The sequence below is a fragment of the Mizuhopecten yessoensis genome, unplaced genomic scaffold, assembly GCF_002113885.1.
Source record: "Mizuhopecten yessoensis strain PY_sf001 unplaced genomic scaffold, ASM211388v2 scaffold11059, whole genome shotgun sequence".
NCBI classification, from domain to species: Eukaryota; Metazoa; Mollusca; class Bivalvia; order Pectinida; family Pectinidae; genus Mizuhopecten; species Mizuhopecten yessoensis.
Window position 1 is genome coordinate 1453312 of NW_018408858.1, and position 17334 is coordinate 1470645.

The 17334-nt window shown below is 35.8% G+C and overlaps 1 protein-coding gene across 1 annotated transcript in view; it reads right to left on the bottom strand.

The window, feature by feature from the left end:
- Nucleotides 1-329: 329 nt before the first annotated feature.
- LOC110465159 (glutamine--tRNA ligase-like) overlaps nt 330-17334 on the bottom strand; it is a 50073-nt gene continuing 33068 nt past the window's right edge. Inside the window, exon 23 of the mRNA XM_021520780.1 lies at nt 330-1188. Coding sequence (XP_021376455.1) covers nt 1138-1188 — 51 coding nt within the window. The 3' untranslated portion in view covers nt 330-1137. The remainder of the gene's footprint in view (nt 1189-17334) is intronic.

The window sequence follows — 17334 nt, forward strand, 5'->3', positions numbered from 1 at the left end:
CCAATGTACTGTTACAGTGTCGATACATATATACAATGGAACATAATCGGATACAAATATGAAAAGAGAATAAATATGTATGGCTCAGAGTTTAACAACCAGAGGCTGCAAAAAGTTCTTGGATAAACACAACTTCTATGAATCTGGTTGCGAAAAAGACAGGAAATATGTTATTGAAATGAAGAAAAATCTGTTATTCAAATGTCTGCTTTGTAGATATGTGTACCTACAACCCATTTCTAACACAGCGAAACACATCTGTACTGATACACTGAAATCTATAACACATCCACGGAACTATGACAGAATAATTTGTCTTTTTTTTTTTTTTTGTGTCTGCTAAATATGCAGAAGAGTACAAACATAACATTACATGTGTGATGGTTCAGAGAGGGCCCAGTAATTGTGGAGGAATGCCCCACCAATTGTTGGTGATGATGGGCGTGGGATGGGGAGGCTGAAATGTCGGGACACCAGATGCCACAAGACTGTTGGTGGGCTGCAGCTACCCATACAAACATCAGGGCAGGTCATAGCCATCCCACACAGCTCAGCATGTCAACAGCTTACATAATGGCTGGCTAAATGTTCTACAAGCTCGGGTAATGTTTGGTATGTGGTAAGGAAAACAAACTGGCTGATAGGACATGGCGGAATAGGTGTTTATCTCCAGGCTTAAATACACAGCACACACATTGGTGGGTTCATGTCACACACAAAAACATACTTCACCCAGTTTTAATTTTCAAAATAACATGACTCTTACCAAAATGAGCTGTAAATTTTAAATGGCTGTTTAAAATGACACAACAAAATGTTAATAAAAAGTGAGGAAAAAAAGTGTGGCTCATATTGAAAATGAATTGTCCCTAGGCTGTCCTTTCCACAAGCTGTTGAAAAACGTCCCTCAAAAGTACAAATCCTGTATATGCCTCTTGCATGTCACAGATTAGAATGTTTGTTTTTCCTGAATTTAATATCTGATTATATGTCCAACACACATGTAGCTGTTCATTATAAACTTCATGAATTTTTTTAATGTTTAAATTTCTGGAAACCGTTTTCTTGTCAGGTTAGGGGTTTATTATGGCAGCCAGCTGTTGATAAAGAAGGCTGATGGTTTTAGATCAGCAGGAATTACTTCTTACCAGGGTCTTCTTTCAATGTCACAGTGCGGTTAAACACCATCTGAAAAGACAAAATAAATCAGACAATATATCTTATAACACAAAACATATCACAGGACGATATAATTAGGAAGTAAAATATTTAAGCTCAACTAAAATGTTCAAGTCCAAAATGGCTGTATTAAAATATATTTTAAATATAGGATCTTAAAGGAGTTTTCATTTCATATGAGATTTTATGAAACAAGTCTTAGGAGTTTTTATTTTTATGAGCCTTGGCGAGCAAAAACTGAAACTTCGAGACGAGACAGTTCACTGTATAAACCAATCTTATGTACAGTTCCCTGGATTAACTAATATTGTGTACAGTTCCCTGGATTAACTTAAACATTGCATACACTTCCCTGGATTAACTAACATTGTGTACAGTTCCCTGGATTAACTAACATTGTGTACAGTTCACTGGATTAACTAACCTTGTGTAAAGTTCACTGGATTAGCTAACATTGTGTACATGCAGTTCCCTGGATTAACTAACATTGCATACAGTTCACTGGATTAGACCTTGTGTAAAGTTCACTGGATTAGCTAACATTGTGTACATGCAGTTCCCTGGATTAACTAACATTGCATACAGTTCACTGGATTAGACCTTGTGTAAAGTTCACTGGATTAACTAACATTGCATACAGTTCCCTGTATTAACCAATCTTATGTACAGTTCCCTGGATTAACTAACATTGTGTACAGTTCACTGGATTAACTAACATTATGTACAGTTCACTGGATTAACTAACATTGTGTACAGTTCACTGGATTAACTAACATTGTGTACAATTCCCTGGATTAACTCACATTGTGTACTGTTCCCTGGATTAACTACATTGTATACAGTTCCCTGTACTAACCAATCTTATGTACAGTTCCCTGGATTAATTAACCTTGTGTAAAGTTCACTGGATTAATTCACATTGTGTACAGTTCCCTGGATTAATAACATTATGTACAGTTCACTGGATTAACTAACATTGTGTACAGTTCACTGGATTAACTAACATTGTGTACAGTTTCCTGGATTAACTAACATTGCATACAGTTCCCTGGATTAACTAACATTGTGTACAGTTCACTGGATTAACTAACATTGTGTACATGCAGTTCCCTGGATTAGCTAACATTGTGTACATGCAGTTCCCTTGATTAACTAACATTGCATACAGTTCACTGGATTAACTAACCTTGTGTACAGTTCACTGGATTAACTAACATTGTGTACAGTTCACTGTTTAACCAATCGTGTAAACAGTTTACTGGATTAACCAATCTTGTGTACAGTTCACTGAATTAACTAACATTGTGTACAGTTTCCTGGATTAACTAACATTGAGTACAGTTCACTGGATTGACTAACCTTGCATGTGTACACTTCACCAGATTAATTAACATTGTGTACAGTTCACTGGATTAACTAACCTTGCATGTGTAAAGTTCCCTGGATTAACTAACATTGCATGTGTACAGTTCACTAGATTAATTAACATTGTGTACAGTTCACTGGATTAACTAACCTTGTGTACAGTTCACCGGATTAACCAATCTTTTGTACAGTTCACTGGATTAACCAATCTTTCGTACAGTTCACTGTTTTAACCAATCTTTTGTACAGTTCACTGGATTAACCAATTTTGGGCACATTTCACTGGATTAACCAATCCTGTATACAATTCACTAGATTAACAATGAATCTGGAGTACAGTTTACTGCATTAACCAATCTTGTGTACAGTTCACTGTTTAACCAATCGTGTAAACAGTTTACTGGATTAACCAATCTTGTGTACAGTTCACTGTTTAACCAATCGTGTAAACAGTTTACTGGATTAACCAATCTTGTGTACAGTTCACTGTTTAACCAATCGTGTAAACAGTTTACTGGATTAACCAATCTTGTGTACAGTTCACTGTTTAACCAATCGTGTAAACAGTTTACTGGATTAACCAATCTTGTGTACAGTTCACTGTTTAACCAATCGTGTAAACAGTTTACTGGATTAACCAATCTTGTGTACAGTTCACTGTTTAACCAATCGTGTAAACAGTTTACTGGATTAACTAATCTTGAGTACAGTTCACTGTTTAACCAATCAGGTAAACAGTTAACTGGATTAACATATCTTGTAAACAGTTCACTAGATTAACCATGAATCTTAATTTTGGGTAAATTTCACTGGATTAACCAATCCTGTATACAGTTTACTAGATTAAAACCATGAATCTGGAGTAAAGTTTACTGCATTAACCAATCTTGTGTTCAGTTTACTGGATTAACCAATCTTGTGTATAGTTCACTGTTTAACCAATCGTGTACACAGTTCACTGGCCTAAGTGATATCATGTACAGTTAGGCTAATTAACCAATCTTGTTTACAGTTAATTAACCAATCTTGTATACAGTTAATTAACCAATTAATTAACCAATCTTGTTTACAGTTAATTAACCAATCTTGTATTCAGTTCAACTGATCACCCGATGTTGTGTACCATTCACTAACTGACCATGTGAAGTAGCCAGTTAGTTTGTATATTTATTTGAGGTGTATGTAGTGGTTAAGGCAGAGTAATCTTTAATGTGTTCACAAAGCTGATCAATCTCTTAACCTTTAAATTGCAATGCTTTAGTCAACAAAATACGTTGAAATAAATCGACCTGTCAAGACACAAGCACCTGTGCTCCTGTTTAAAGGAGCTTGTCAACCTTGGAAGCAATTAAACACAGGTTTGACTTCAAAACAATCAGTGTGTAATTAAAGAATAACTGAAAAAAAATCCAGTTTCATTAATCATGACTTGAAAGCTACTCTGTCATCAACACAAATATTTTATCTAATTAAAATTGACTGGTTAGCGAGTTCACTTGCGATAAATTTCAATATGACTTCAGACTCTCATTGCAAGGTGACAACAGTCACTGAGTGAGTAATGGTAATGCCATAATTCTGTGGCTAGTTTGTACTTTGTTATCTCCCTCTGTGGAACTCTTCAGTGTGTATTATTGTTTTAGAACTCTTCATTTGTCATATACATATAACATATCTACCCACCATTAACACAATAATTTATCGGTTACACTGTACTATGAGAATTTTTTACATAATTATTATACTACATTGTGTTTTGAAAATATTGTCAAAACAAATGCAATATATATCCTGTAAAAACTTAAACCCTTGTAAGACTTATTATTTCTGATGCTCTCTACTATTTGTAATGCCCATATTTATAAAGAACGTCTGTATATTCCTGAATACTTTCACAATGTAATTAAAATCTGACACAACAACCTCCCATGGGCTTCGCTCATCAAGTTATGAAATGTATTCAACAGAAATATCTGTGAAGGTGACATCAACATAATGTGAATCACCCATCATCTTCAAGGTTATATCTATCAATCCCGCCATCAACTCAATCATTTTCCCATTAATAAATAACAGAGTGTGTAAAGGTGCTGCAACAGATTAGGAGGAATTGATGTATAAGAATAATACTTTTTCTTTAAAAATAAACTGTGGCGCTTGTCATAATGTCAATGGCGACAGTTTGCCAGAGAGATATAACTACCAAAACCAGTGACTGACTAATCCTTGCACGCATCTCAAGTCGCAAACGGTACACAGAGGTCACGTCATCAGTTCTAATACTGGCATTCACGACCTTGATAAAATGTAATGTAATGCTGGTAAACTCGCATGAAAGGACTCCACTTGGTATTTATGTAATACACAGGTTTAAACATCAGTACCAGTTTGACTCGGAGGACAAAAATTTGCGAGACCTTCTGACATTCATGACCTAAGTGGACAATACTTGGACCTTGTGGCCCAGGTAATCAACATAAATTGACAAGAATTAGGATCTGAAAGTGACAGTCACAACTTTGGCAAGACAACGCTGTTATTACTTTGACCTTGGGATTTTTCAATTCACAGTTAATGTCAGTTGCGTTAGGGAAATGGGTTTGTATTCGGGGATAACCAACCCAAAAGGACGTCAACTGCCATGACAAAGACCACCAGGTAAAATCATATAACTGTGATGTCAGACGAGAGCCGTTAAGTTTTGACACTCAGGGGTTTTACCGATAGACCAAGCATGCACTTAATTCAGGATATTTTCACAACAGTTTTCTTCAAGAGTAGTGTAATTAAATATTGACACATTTGAACATTTTAATTCATTAACAGCAACATACCAGACTCGTAACTACAAATTTAACATTGTACAGTGGAAAATTAATACTTTGCTATTGCTATTGTAAAAACATCTTGCTGTATACAGCATATTGACATAGATGTTACATGTATGTGGAAAAGTGTTGTTAAGATATGGTCTTTGGAATTATAGAGAAATATACCTACTAATAGTCATATTAAGTAGGCATATCTGCATGTGTATCAAAATAAGTAAAAAAAAAAATGCAAGGGACCTATGATTTGTTACAATTTGGTCTCATATTCCTATGTTGAATCAAATTAACAACTTGTTTGGGGCCCAATGTGTATTGAAATATCGTGTTCTTTAGAAGGAGAATTTCAGAGAAACACAGGAAACGATATATATAATCTTTTTAGATGTGATATTTGGGAAATAGATACATTTTCCAGAATTTTAACATGTTAAGTATGATCATTAACCAGGTCTTGCACAAAAAATGGATTTGTCACAGAGAAAATGACTTTGAGTGACAGCCGTGCCACACATGTAATGAGCAGACTATGTATTTAGATTGATGAGGACATGATCATGAACATGTGGAGAACTATATGCAGGTCCATAAAACGCGTTGTGTAGCTAACACACATGGCGACAATGAATTTCAATTACGTACCAAGCAAGGAGCAAGAGGATTTCAACTTTTAACTAACGCTCCTTTGTGTGCCCGTGTAAAAGCCTTCAGCTAATTTCTCACTGGATGATCATGAGGGACATTTTGCTTTCTTGGTAAGTGCTGTGCATTAGAGTACAGCCACCCTGGTCTGTAGGGGGCGCCACCCTACAGCCATGGGCAGCCAAAATAAATAACTTTGTTGACATCAGAGATATGTCACATGTCATTGCCTACCTACTTATATAATATCAGGATAGCTGAGGAAATACTAGTGTAATAGGTTCTGTTTCATGTTTCACAAGCTCTTCACCTAGTTTCTATAGGTTTACATGCTGGCAACTCTAAGAGCAGACTGTGCAGATTAAAATCTTCAAATTGTTTGTATAAAAAAGGTCTTTTTAATAAAATAATGCATTAAGTGTCAAAAACCTGATAGCTTTGTTGAAGATTGTTGTATCTTCCCCAAGATTGTTTAGACATTGTCTGGCAAAAAAATATAAAAAAAATGAGTAAGCATTGGTTTGAATGAGTGTTCAGATACAATGTAGATATAGCCGAGACATGCTTGACTGAGCTGTCTGTTAATCTGATGGATGAACAGAAAGTTCTATACTGTTGACATAACTCCCATGTAAGACACAGACAGATAGTGCAGGAGTAACTCCAGTCTCTTCAGGAATATATATAGATATTGTATCCCTCTGTCTACTCAACTCCGATACACAGGTATCTTTTTTCGTTAACACAAATATCCTCCTTCATGGCAGGTACATATATCCCCCCATTGTCTTATCTCAGATACACACAGACACATGTACACACAATATCCCTACTGCACAGCAGTTACACAGATATCCATCCCTTGACTTATCTCAGGTACACACAGACACATGTACACACAATATCCCTACTTCACAGCAGTTACACAGATATCCCTCCCTTGACTTATCTCAGGTACACACAGACACATGTGCACACAATATCCCTACTTCACAGCAGTTACACAGATATCCATCCCTTGACTTATCTCAGGTACACACAGACACATGTACACACAATATCCCTACTTCACAGCAGTTACACAGATATCCATCCCTTGACTTATCTCAGGTACACACAGACACATGTACACACAATATCCCTACTTCACAGCAGTTACACAGATATCCATCCCTTGACTTATCTCAGGTACACACAGACACATGTACACACAATATCCCTACTTCACAGCAGTTACACAGATATCCATCCCTTGACTTATCTCAGGTACACACAGACACATGTGCACACAATATCCCTACTTCACAGCAGTTACACAGATATCCATCCCTTGACTTATCTCAGGTACACACAGACACATGTACACACAATATCCCTACTTCACAGCAGTTACACAGATATCCATCCCTTGACTTATCTCAGGTACACACAGACACATGTACACACAATATCCCTACTTCACAGCAGTTACACAGATATCCATCCCTTGACTTATCTCAGGTACACACAGACACATGTACACACAATATCCCTACTTCACAGCAGTTACACAGATATCCATCCCTTGACTTATCTCAGGTACACACAGACACATGTGCACACAATATCCCTACTTCACAGCAGTTACACAGATATCCCTCCCTTGACTCATCTCAGATACACAGACACATGTACACACAATATCCCTACTGCACAGCAGTTACACAGATATCCATCCCTTGACTTATCTCAGGTACACACCGACACACGTGCACACAATATCCCTACTTCACAGCAGTTACATAGATATCCCTCCCTTGACTTATCTCAGGTACACACAGACACATATACACACAATATCCCTACTTCACAGCAGTTACACAGATATCCCTCCCTTGACTTATCTCAGGTACACACCGACACACGTGCACACAATATCCCTACTTCACAGCAGTTACACAGATATCCCTCCCTCGACTCATCCCACAATCAAGTACAAAATGAAATCCTTCAGTACACTCATCACAGGTACACACTGATATCCATCTGCTTACAGTTGCTTTGGTTACATACAAAGAATGCACAGACAACTATACATATTCACATCTTGGTTGGATCATAGTATACAAATGTAGAATATCTTGACCTGCCTGGTAAAGAGACAACAACCTGAAATTGTATGTTTTGTATAATAGGCTGGACAGTTGGACAATGAGACTACAAGTAGACTGTACTTGGCAGTATAACAGGTTGAAAATAACTACAAGTTGACAGTTAGATAGTAGAATAGGTTGAATTATCTGAAAAGGAGGCTAGAAGTTGACTATTAGATAGTAGAATAGGTTGAACTGTCTGACAAGGAGGCTAGAAGTTGACTATTAGATAGTACAATAGGTTGAATTGTCTGACAAGGAAACCACAAGTATGCTCTGAAATAGTACAAAAGATCAAATTGTTTAACAAGGAGGCTTAAAGTTGACTGTTGGATAGTAAAATGAAGAAGAATAGGGTGTATCAGTACTGTCTGGCAAGAACATTTCAAGTGGACTCTTGGGCATGACACTAGCAGAATTGTTTGACAAGGAAACGGTACAATAGGTTGAATTGTTTGACAAGGAAATGGTACAATAGGTTGAATTGTTTAACAAGGTAACGGTTAAGTACATGCCAAGGATCACTGCCATCAGGTGAATTAAAACAAAGAGATTACAAGCTGCAGACTGTAATTGTCTGACAAGAAGACTAGATACACAAATATGCTGGGTAGGAGTACAGTAAGTTATAGAGCTATCTGATAAGGAACAAACTTGGAAGCTTCAAGTAGATTCTGGGCAAAGACAATTAATGTCAAATTGTCTGACAAGGAGGGAACTGTGTTATAAGCTGAACGGTCAGGTAAGTAGATATCATAAGTAGATATCAGGGAGTACTGTTAGAGGAATGGTCAGAGAAGGTCACTAGAAGGGGCATAAGTAGATATCAGGGAGTACTGTTAGAGGAATGGTCAGAGAAGGTCACTAGAAGGGGTGCAGTACAATAGGAGTCATCCAGTGTGGAAGCTATGGTCACTTCAGGCAGATAGATTAACAAAAATGATTCTCCACTCAGCACACAGTCCTTGGTGGACTTGATGAATGTGGCTTACACATGTATACAGTAGTATCTATGGTGATAATAATCAGAGAAAATGACTGGTATGCTAATTCCTGGTATCAGCATAGGTGGCGCTGATCCGTGCCCCTTTACGAGGTGTTGCACACCCGAGGCTCATACTGTGTATTGTCAGAGTGATGGGGAATGTCATAACTTCAGACAGTTGGGAACTACTGATATATTTTAACTTGTCTTCCCTTTATAATCCATCCCAAAATAACCCCACTGAGGAATTCCAGATTGGCCATCATCTTTTAGCCTTCTAAGACCAACAGCAACAATTTGTTCTACCTCAAGATTAGGGAGCTCATCGTGTTGGCGTCAGAAATAAATTTGACACAAATGATGTTTTTAAAGAGACAAGAAGACTTAAGGCCGCAAGTTTCATTATCAGCAATGGGATAGCAATCTACTCGCATCGTACTATCACACTGCCAGCTCACTACTACAGCTTCACTTCTTACGAGAATTTGATTCAGTGAGATTTAATGATGATGACTATTTCTAAGGAATAAAATATTTATAAGGTTTAATGTTGTGAGATAGATAATGAAATATTTCTCATTGCCTGTTTGTACAAGAGTACAGTACAATCCTCCAAACCAATTATCCTGATGATTGTCTAATTGTAGTGGGCCAGTCAGTTGACTAATGAATTGCACATTTTTATAAACGTTTTTTGCCAATTACTGTTGCCAGTCCATCAGCTATATGATTAAGCTAATTTAAATTGGGTATGAAGAAAATGTTTCATGGAGTTCCTTTCAAATTAAAAAGCTTTTAAACTCTTTTAAGGATCTCATTAAAAAACTGTAACCGAAGCATTTAATGTTTCTACATCGTTGAGAAATGCTTCCTTGTAAACCTTATGGATGTTATATGTTTATTTTTCCCACAACAGCAAACACATGCGTTTTTCAGGAACAATTTAGAAATGAACGTTGAATCTTCTGATTATCTCCCCTTATATTACAGAAAATCCCTCATTATAATTAGCTAGTAAAACAACTGATGTTTAGATCTGTTTGTTCCATTATCCAGCTATAACTAATCTGGTTGTTACACTATCCAGCCATTGTTTTAGATCCGGCTGTCCTATGATGAAGACAGCGTTTTAAATATTGTTTTCCTACGATCAAGACCAAGTTTTAGATCTGATAGTCCTATGAACAAGACAGTTTTAGATCTGATAGTTTTACAATAAAGGCAGAGTTTTAGATCTGGTAGTTCTACAATCAAGACTTAGTTTTAGATCTGGTAGTTCTACAATCAAGACAAGAATTTTAGATCTGATAGTTATACAATCAAGACAAGAGTTTTAGATCTGGTAGATCTACAATCAAGACAAGAGTTTTAGATCTTGTAGTTCTACAATAAAGGCAGAGTTTTAGATCGGGAAGTTCTACAATCAAGACAAGAGTTTTAGATCTGGTAGTTCTACAAGCAAGACTGAGTTTTAGATCTGGTAGTTCTACAATAAAGGCAGAGTTTTAGATCTGGAAGTTCTACAATCAAGACAAGAGTTTTAGATCTGATAGTTCTACAATCAAGACAAGAGTTTTAGATCTGGTAGTTCTACAATCAAGACAAGAGTTTTAGATCTGGTAGTTCTACAATAAAGGCAGAGTTTTAGATCTGGTAGTCCTACAATCAAGACAAGAGTTTTAGATCTGATAGTCCTACAATCAAGACAAGAGTTTTAGATCTGGTAGTTCTACAATCAAGACTGAGTTTTAGATCTGATAGTTCTACAATCAAGACAAGAGCTTTAGATCTGGTAGTTCTACAATCAAGACAAGGGTTTTAGATCTGGTAGTTCTACAATCAAGACTGACTTTTAGATCTGATAGTTCTACAATCAAGACTGAGTTTTAGATCTGGTAGTTCTACAGTCAAGACTGAGTTTTAGATCTGATAGTTTTACAATAAAGGAAGAGTTTTAGATCTGGTAGTTCTACAATCAAGACTGACTTTTAGATCTGATAGTTCTACAATCACGACTGGGTTTTAGATCTGATAGTTCTACAATCAAGACAAGAGCTTTAGATCTGGTAGTTCTACAATCAAGACCGAGTTTTAGATCCGATAGTTTTACAATAAAGGCAGAGTTTTAGATCCCATAGTTTTACAATAAAGACAGAGTTTTAGATCTGGTTGTTTCCCCATATAGTGTTCAGAGTTTTAGATCTTGTTGTCACAGTTAATCCAACCCGATAATTACACAACAGATTAACCTTTACTAATACAAGTTTGCCCCTGTTAATCATCTGTTAAAAACATTTCAACCAAATTTGACTATTCTGATTATAGCTAGCCAAGCTATCCGAAACGTGTAAACTGTATATAATTACAGAGTAATCATGTTGGTGCTCCCTTTTTTAACTCTTTGTATTAATCTTTCATGATGGAGCCCTAGTGAATACTGTTTGGTATCTATCTAGTGAATACTGTTTGGTATCTATCTAGTGAATACTTTTTGGTATCTATCTAGTGAATACTGTTTGGTATATATCTAGTGAATACTGTTTGGTATATCTATCTAGTGAATACTGTTTGGTATCTATCTAGTGAATACTTTTTGGTATATCTATCTAGTGAATACTGTTTGGTATATCTATGTAGTGAATACTGTTTGGTATCTATCTAGTGAATACTCTTTGGTATATCTATCTATTGAATACTGTTTGGTATATCTATCTAGTGAATACTGTTTGGTATATTCTATCTGGTGTCAATACTGTTTGGTATCTATCTAGTGAATACTGTTTGGTATATCTATGTAGTGAATACTGTTTGGTATCTATCTAGTGAATAATTTTTGGTATATCTATCTAGTGAGTACTGTTTGGTATATCTATGTAGTGAATACTGTTTGGTACCCATCTAGTGAATACTCTTTGGTATATCTATCTATTGAAAACTGTTTGGTATATCTATCTAGTGAATACCGTTTGGTATATTCTATCTGGTGTCAATAATGTTTGGTATCTATCTAGTGAATAGTTTTTGGTATATCTATCTAGTGAATACTGTTTGGTATATTCTATCTAGTGTCAATACTGTTTGGTGTATTCTATCTAGTGAATACTGTTTGGTGTATATATATCTATTTATCTAGTGAATACTGTTTGGTGTATATATATATCTATCTATCTAGTGAATACTGTTTGGTATCTATCTAGTGAATCCTGTTTGGTATCTATCTAGTGAATACTCTTTGGTGTATATATATCTATTTATCTAGTGAATACTGTTTGGGATCTATCTAGTGAATACTGCTTGGTATCTATCTAGTGAATACTGTATCTATCTAGTGAATACTGTTTGATATCTATCTAGTGAATACTGTTAGGTATATTCCATCTAGTGAATACTGTTTGGTATATCGGTATCTATCTAGTGAATACTTTTTGGTATCCATCTAGTGAATACTGTTTGGTATATTTTATCTAGTGAATACTGTTAGGTATATTCCATCTAGTGAATACTGTTTGGTATATTTTATCTAGTGAATACTGTTAGGTATATCTATCTAGTGAATACTTTTTGGTATCTATCTAGTGAATACAGTTTGGTATCTATCTAGTGAATACTTTTTGGTATCTATCTAGTGAATACAGTTTGGTATCTATCTAGTGAATACTCTTTGGTGTATATATATCTATTTATCTAGTGAATACTGTTTGGTGTATATATATCTATTTTTCTAGTGAATACTGTTTGGTGTATATATATCTATCTATCTAGTGAATACTGTTTGATATCTATCTAGTGAATACTGTTAGGTATATTCCATCTAGTGAATACTGTTTGGTATATTTTATCTAGTGAATACTGTTAGGTATATTCCATCTAGTGAATACTGTTTGGTATATCGGTATCTATCTAGTGAATACTTTTTGGTATCCATCTAGTGAATACTGTTTGGTATATTTTATCTAGTGAATACTGTTAGGTATATTCCATCTAGTGAATACTGTTTGGTATATTTTATCTAGTGAATACTGTTAGGTATATTCCATCTAGTGAATACTGTTTGGTATTTATCTAGTGAATCCTGTTTGTTATCGATTTAGTGAATACTGTTTGGTATATCTATTGTTTGGTATACCTATCTAGTGAATACTGTTTGGTGTATATATATCTATTTTTCTAGTGAATACTGTTTGGTGTATATATATCTATTTTTCTAGTGAATACTGTTTGGTGTATATATATCTATTTATCTAGTGAATACTGTTTGGGATCTATCTAGTGAATACTGCTTGGTATCTATCTAGTGAATACTTTTTGGTATCCATCTAGTGAATACTGTTTGGTATATTCTATCTAGTGTCAATACTGTTTGGTGTATTCTATCTAGTGAATACTCTTTGGTGTATATATATCTATTTATCTAGTGAATACTGTTTGGTATCTTTCTAGTGAATACTGTTTGGTATCCATCTAGTGAATACTGTTTGGTATTTATCTAGTGAATACTGTTTGGTATATCGGTATCTATCTAGTGAATACTTTTTGGTATCCATCTAGTGAATACTGTTTGGTATTTATCTAGTGAATACTGTTTGGGATCTATCTAGTGAATACTGCTTGGTATCTATCTAGTGAATACTTTTTGGTATCCATCTAGTGAATACTGTTTGGTATAGCTATCTAGTGAATACTGTTTGGTATATTCTATCTCGTGTCAATACTGTTTGGTGTATTCTATCTAGTGAATACTCTTTGGTATATCTATCTAGTGAATTCTGTTTGGTATATCTATCTAGTGAATACTGTTTGGTTTCTATCTTGTGAATACTGTTTGGTATCTATCTAGTGAATACTGTTTGGTATCTATCAAAGATTCCTACAACTGTCCCAAACGACCCACGACAACCAGGCGTTGGTTCTCACCCGCTGTTTTAATTTTGATGGGAATTAAATTTTCATGAATTAATGCAACTCCACTTTATATTACAACAGTAAATTTGTAGTATCATAGAGTTATCATCATCAATACATCTTTGTAACCTGTGCCAAAAAAATTAGAACTAAAACCCCTGGTATTTGACTGGATGCCAAACAACCCAGAATTTGAAGGAAACAGATACAAACATGACCTTGAATAGGTATAATCTCCTGACACCCACATCACTCGAGAGCGACATACAAATTGTTTGACTTTGAATTTTGATAAAAAAGCAGACACTGGTCTGCGATTTATTATGGTGATCTAACGGATGTACAGGTAAAATGACATCGCTTCACAACTTGGTTTACATATGAGATGATCCAGCTGATGATAGCTATGGAATTTTCTTCACAAATGGTTTCATGTCCCTCAAATACTAGAGGTGTGGTTATTTTACATATTCCAGGGAACATCGAATCTGTCCTGGTAGTCCACAAGACACACAGCAGACAGTATTCTCAGACAAGTGTAAACACATAATCCTGTCAAGTATTGTAGGGCAAGAATAATTCTAAATTCTATCAAACCTATCTATATACCGTCACAGCTCAGATTATTTCAATATCTAAATACTAAATGAATAATTTAATTTCAATTTTGAAGTTTAATATTTCAAAAGATATACCGATGATCAAACTAAAGATAGGAAAACCATGCATCCCTAAGATATCCGAGTAAAAAAACCCAACAGAAACTAAATACAATCCAAAAACATTTCTGAAATGCTCCTGAATTAATAGTAAGCCCAGAAACAAACTAGAAGATTGGGAAGCTGATTAAGTGATTTAGTTTACATACCAAGTTTTATTGAACATCCTTGTGTATCCAACGCAGTAAATCATAAAATGAAATAAATTTCATTAAAAATGTGGAATGTTAGGTTGCGGGATGGCTAATACACCAGATCTATTGTAGAGGCTGGGAGCGAGACACCTAGGGTTGCTACCACAGGTATACTACATACCATGCTGAGAGGAAAGCACCAATGCTCCTCTGGCTTGTTAAGCTTTTCCTTTGATTCTAACTCTGAGATTCAGTGCTAAACACAAACTCCTAAATCATCATATTATAAGTTTATACTCATTACATGCAATCTGCATTTCAAACAAACATCGTTAGACGTTCAAGTACACTGATGGTTACGTCTCTGGGAATTCGTGTAGACGCTCTTCACTTGCTGCACAATGTGTACGTAACGCCACATTCTTACTTACCGACATGTACAGAGCCATTAAAACAACGCTGACAGAGAAGTCCTCCGTGGTTTTTTTATTGGCAAAAACTGAAAAAGCTTTACAAGCATGTATATAAAAGTACACTTATACATGTACTTATACAAAAAATAATGTTCTCCTGATTATACTCAGCAGGAGACTTTCCCTTATCTAAAAGCAGTGTTGATTTTAGTCTGAAAGTGTCTTCAATGATCAGCTGTATACTATAACACCAATTATCTTATCAAAATTTACCACCATTTATCAAGTGGGATGTATTTCTTCCTTTCTCTATACCATTACGAAGACAACTTTATTTTATGCGTATGTTCAATGTTAAAGCTGATTACTGCAAAAAGTCCCTTTTACACAGGTGATCCGTACCTTTTACACAGGTGATCTGTACCTTTTACACAGGTGATCCGCACCTTTTACACAGGTGATCTGTACCTTTTACACAGGTGATCCGTACCTTTTACACAGGTGATCCGTACCTTTTACACAGGTGATCCTATAAGTGTTGACCTTATGGCAATATTAAATGTTGACCTTGTGTTTAGTGTTGACCTTATGGCAATGTCAAATGTTGACCTTGTGTTTAGTGTTGACCTTGTGGTAATGTCAATGCTGACCTTGTGTTTAGAGTAGACCTTGTGGTAATGTCAATGCTGACCTTGTGTTAAGTGTTGACCCTGTTGTAAGCATGACATTGAGGTAAGTGTGACCTCGTGGTAACGGACTCAATGTTGACCTTGTGGTAAATGTGATCTTTTGTAAAGTGTGACCTTGTGGTTAGTCTTGTCCCTGTTGTGTGACTTTGTGGTAAATATTGATTTGTGGTAAGTGTTGACCTTATCATCAGTGTAAACACTGTGGTGTGAGTTGACCTTGTGGTAACGTCAATGTTGATCTTGTGGTAAATGTGACCTTGTGTTAAGTGTTGACCTTGTGGTTAGTCTTGTCCCTGTTGTGTGACTTTGTGGTAAATATTGATTTGTGGTAATTGTTGACTTTGTGGTAAGGTGTGACCTTGTTGTAAGTGTTGACTTTGCAGTATGGTGTAACCTTGTAGTTATTGAAGCATGATCTTATGCTAAGTATGACCCTGTGGAAAGTGAGATCTTTTGTAAAGTGTGGCCTTATGGTTACTGTTTACCTTGTTGTGAGTGTTGACCTTATCATCAGTGTAAACCCTGTGGTGTGACTTTGTCATGAATATTGACCTTGTGGTAAGTGTTGACTTTGCAGTATGGCGTGAACTTGTAGTTATTGAAGCATGATCTTATGCTAAGTATGACCCTGTGGAAAGTGAGATCTTTTGTAAAGTGTGGCCTAGTGTTGACATTATGTTAAGTAATAAAGTTTTGACCTTGTGGTGTGACTTTATGGTAAGTGTGACTTTGTGGTAAATATGGACCTTGACTTTGTGGTAAGTGTGAGGAATCTCAAAGAAGTCTGATATGGTACATGGTTCCAGGTAGGGAAATTCAGAAAAAGTTTATTTATACCAAACAGAATTTATATATTTATCACAAGGAATTTTTAGTGCACGATCCTGATAGCATGAAATCATGCTGTTTATTAATAAATCTTAAAATCCCAAACATTATATTGAAACAAATAACAACTCCAACTGTTACTTCTGACAGGCATCATAAATTACGGAGGTAAACATAGCCTGGGAGTCTTCTAAAGGAAGATTATAATTGGTAGGGACCTTCAGGTGACCTTGCTTCCTGTTTTGGAGCTAGGTTTGTGTAGTATCATTGTTAACCCCTCCACTCTGCCATCATAAATCAGGTTATGACACATAGCTACCGTCACACAAGCATCCAACTCTCAGTCTGCATGTGTAGTACCCACTGTGTCGGATACTGTTCTCAATCTGCCTCCACTCCAACAACACAGCACTATATCCAGTTCAGACGGGTAGCCATTTATAATCAGCCCGAGATCAACACTTAATCTTTTTCTCCTATTCTATCTTTATTCATTCCCTCCCCCCCCCCCCCCCACC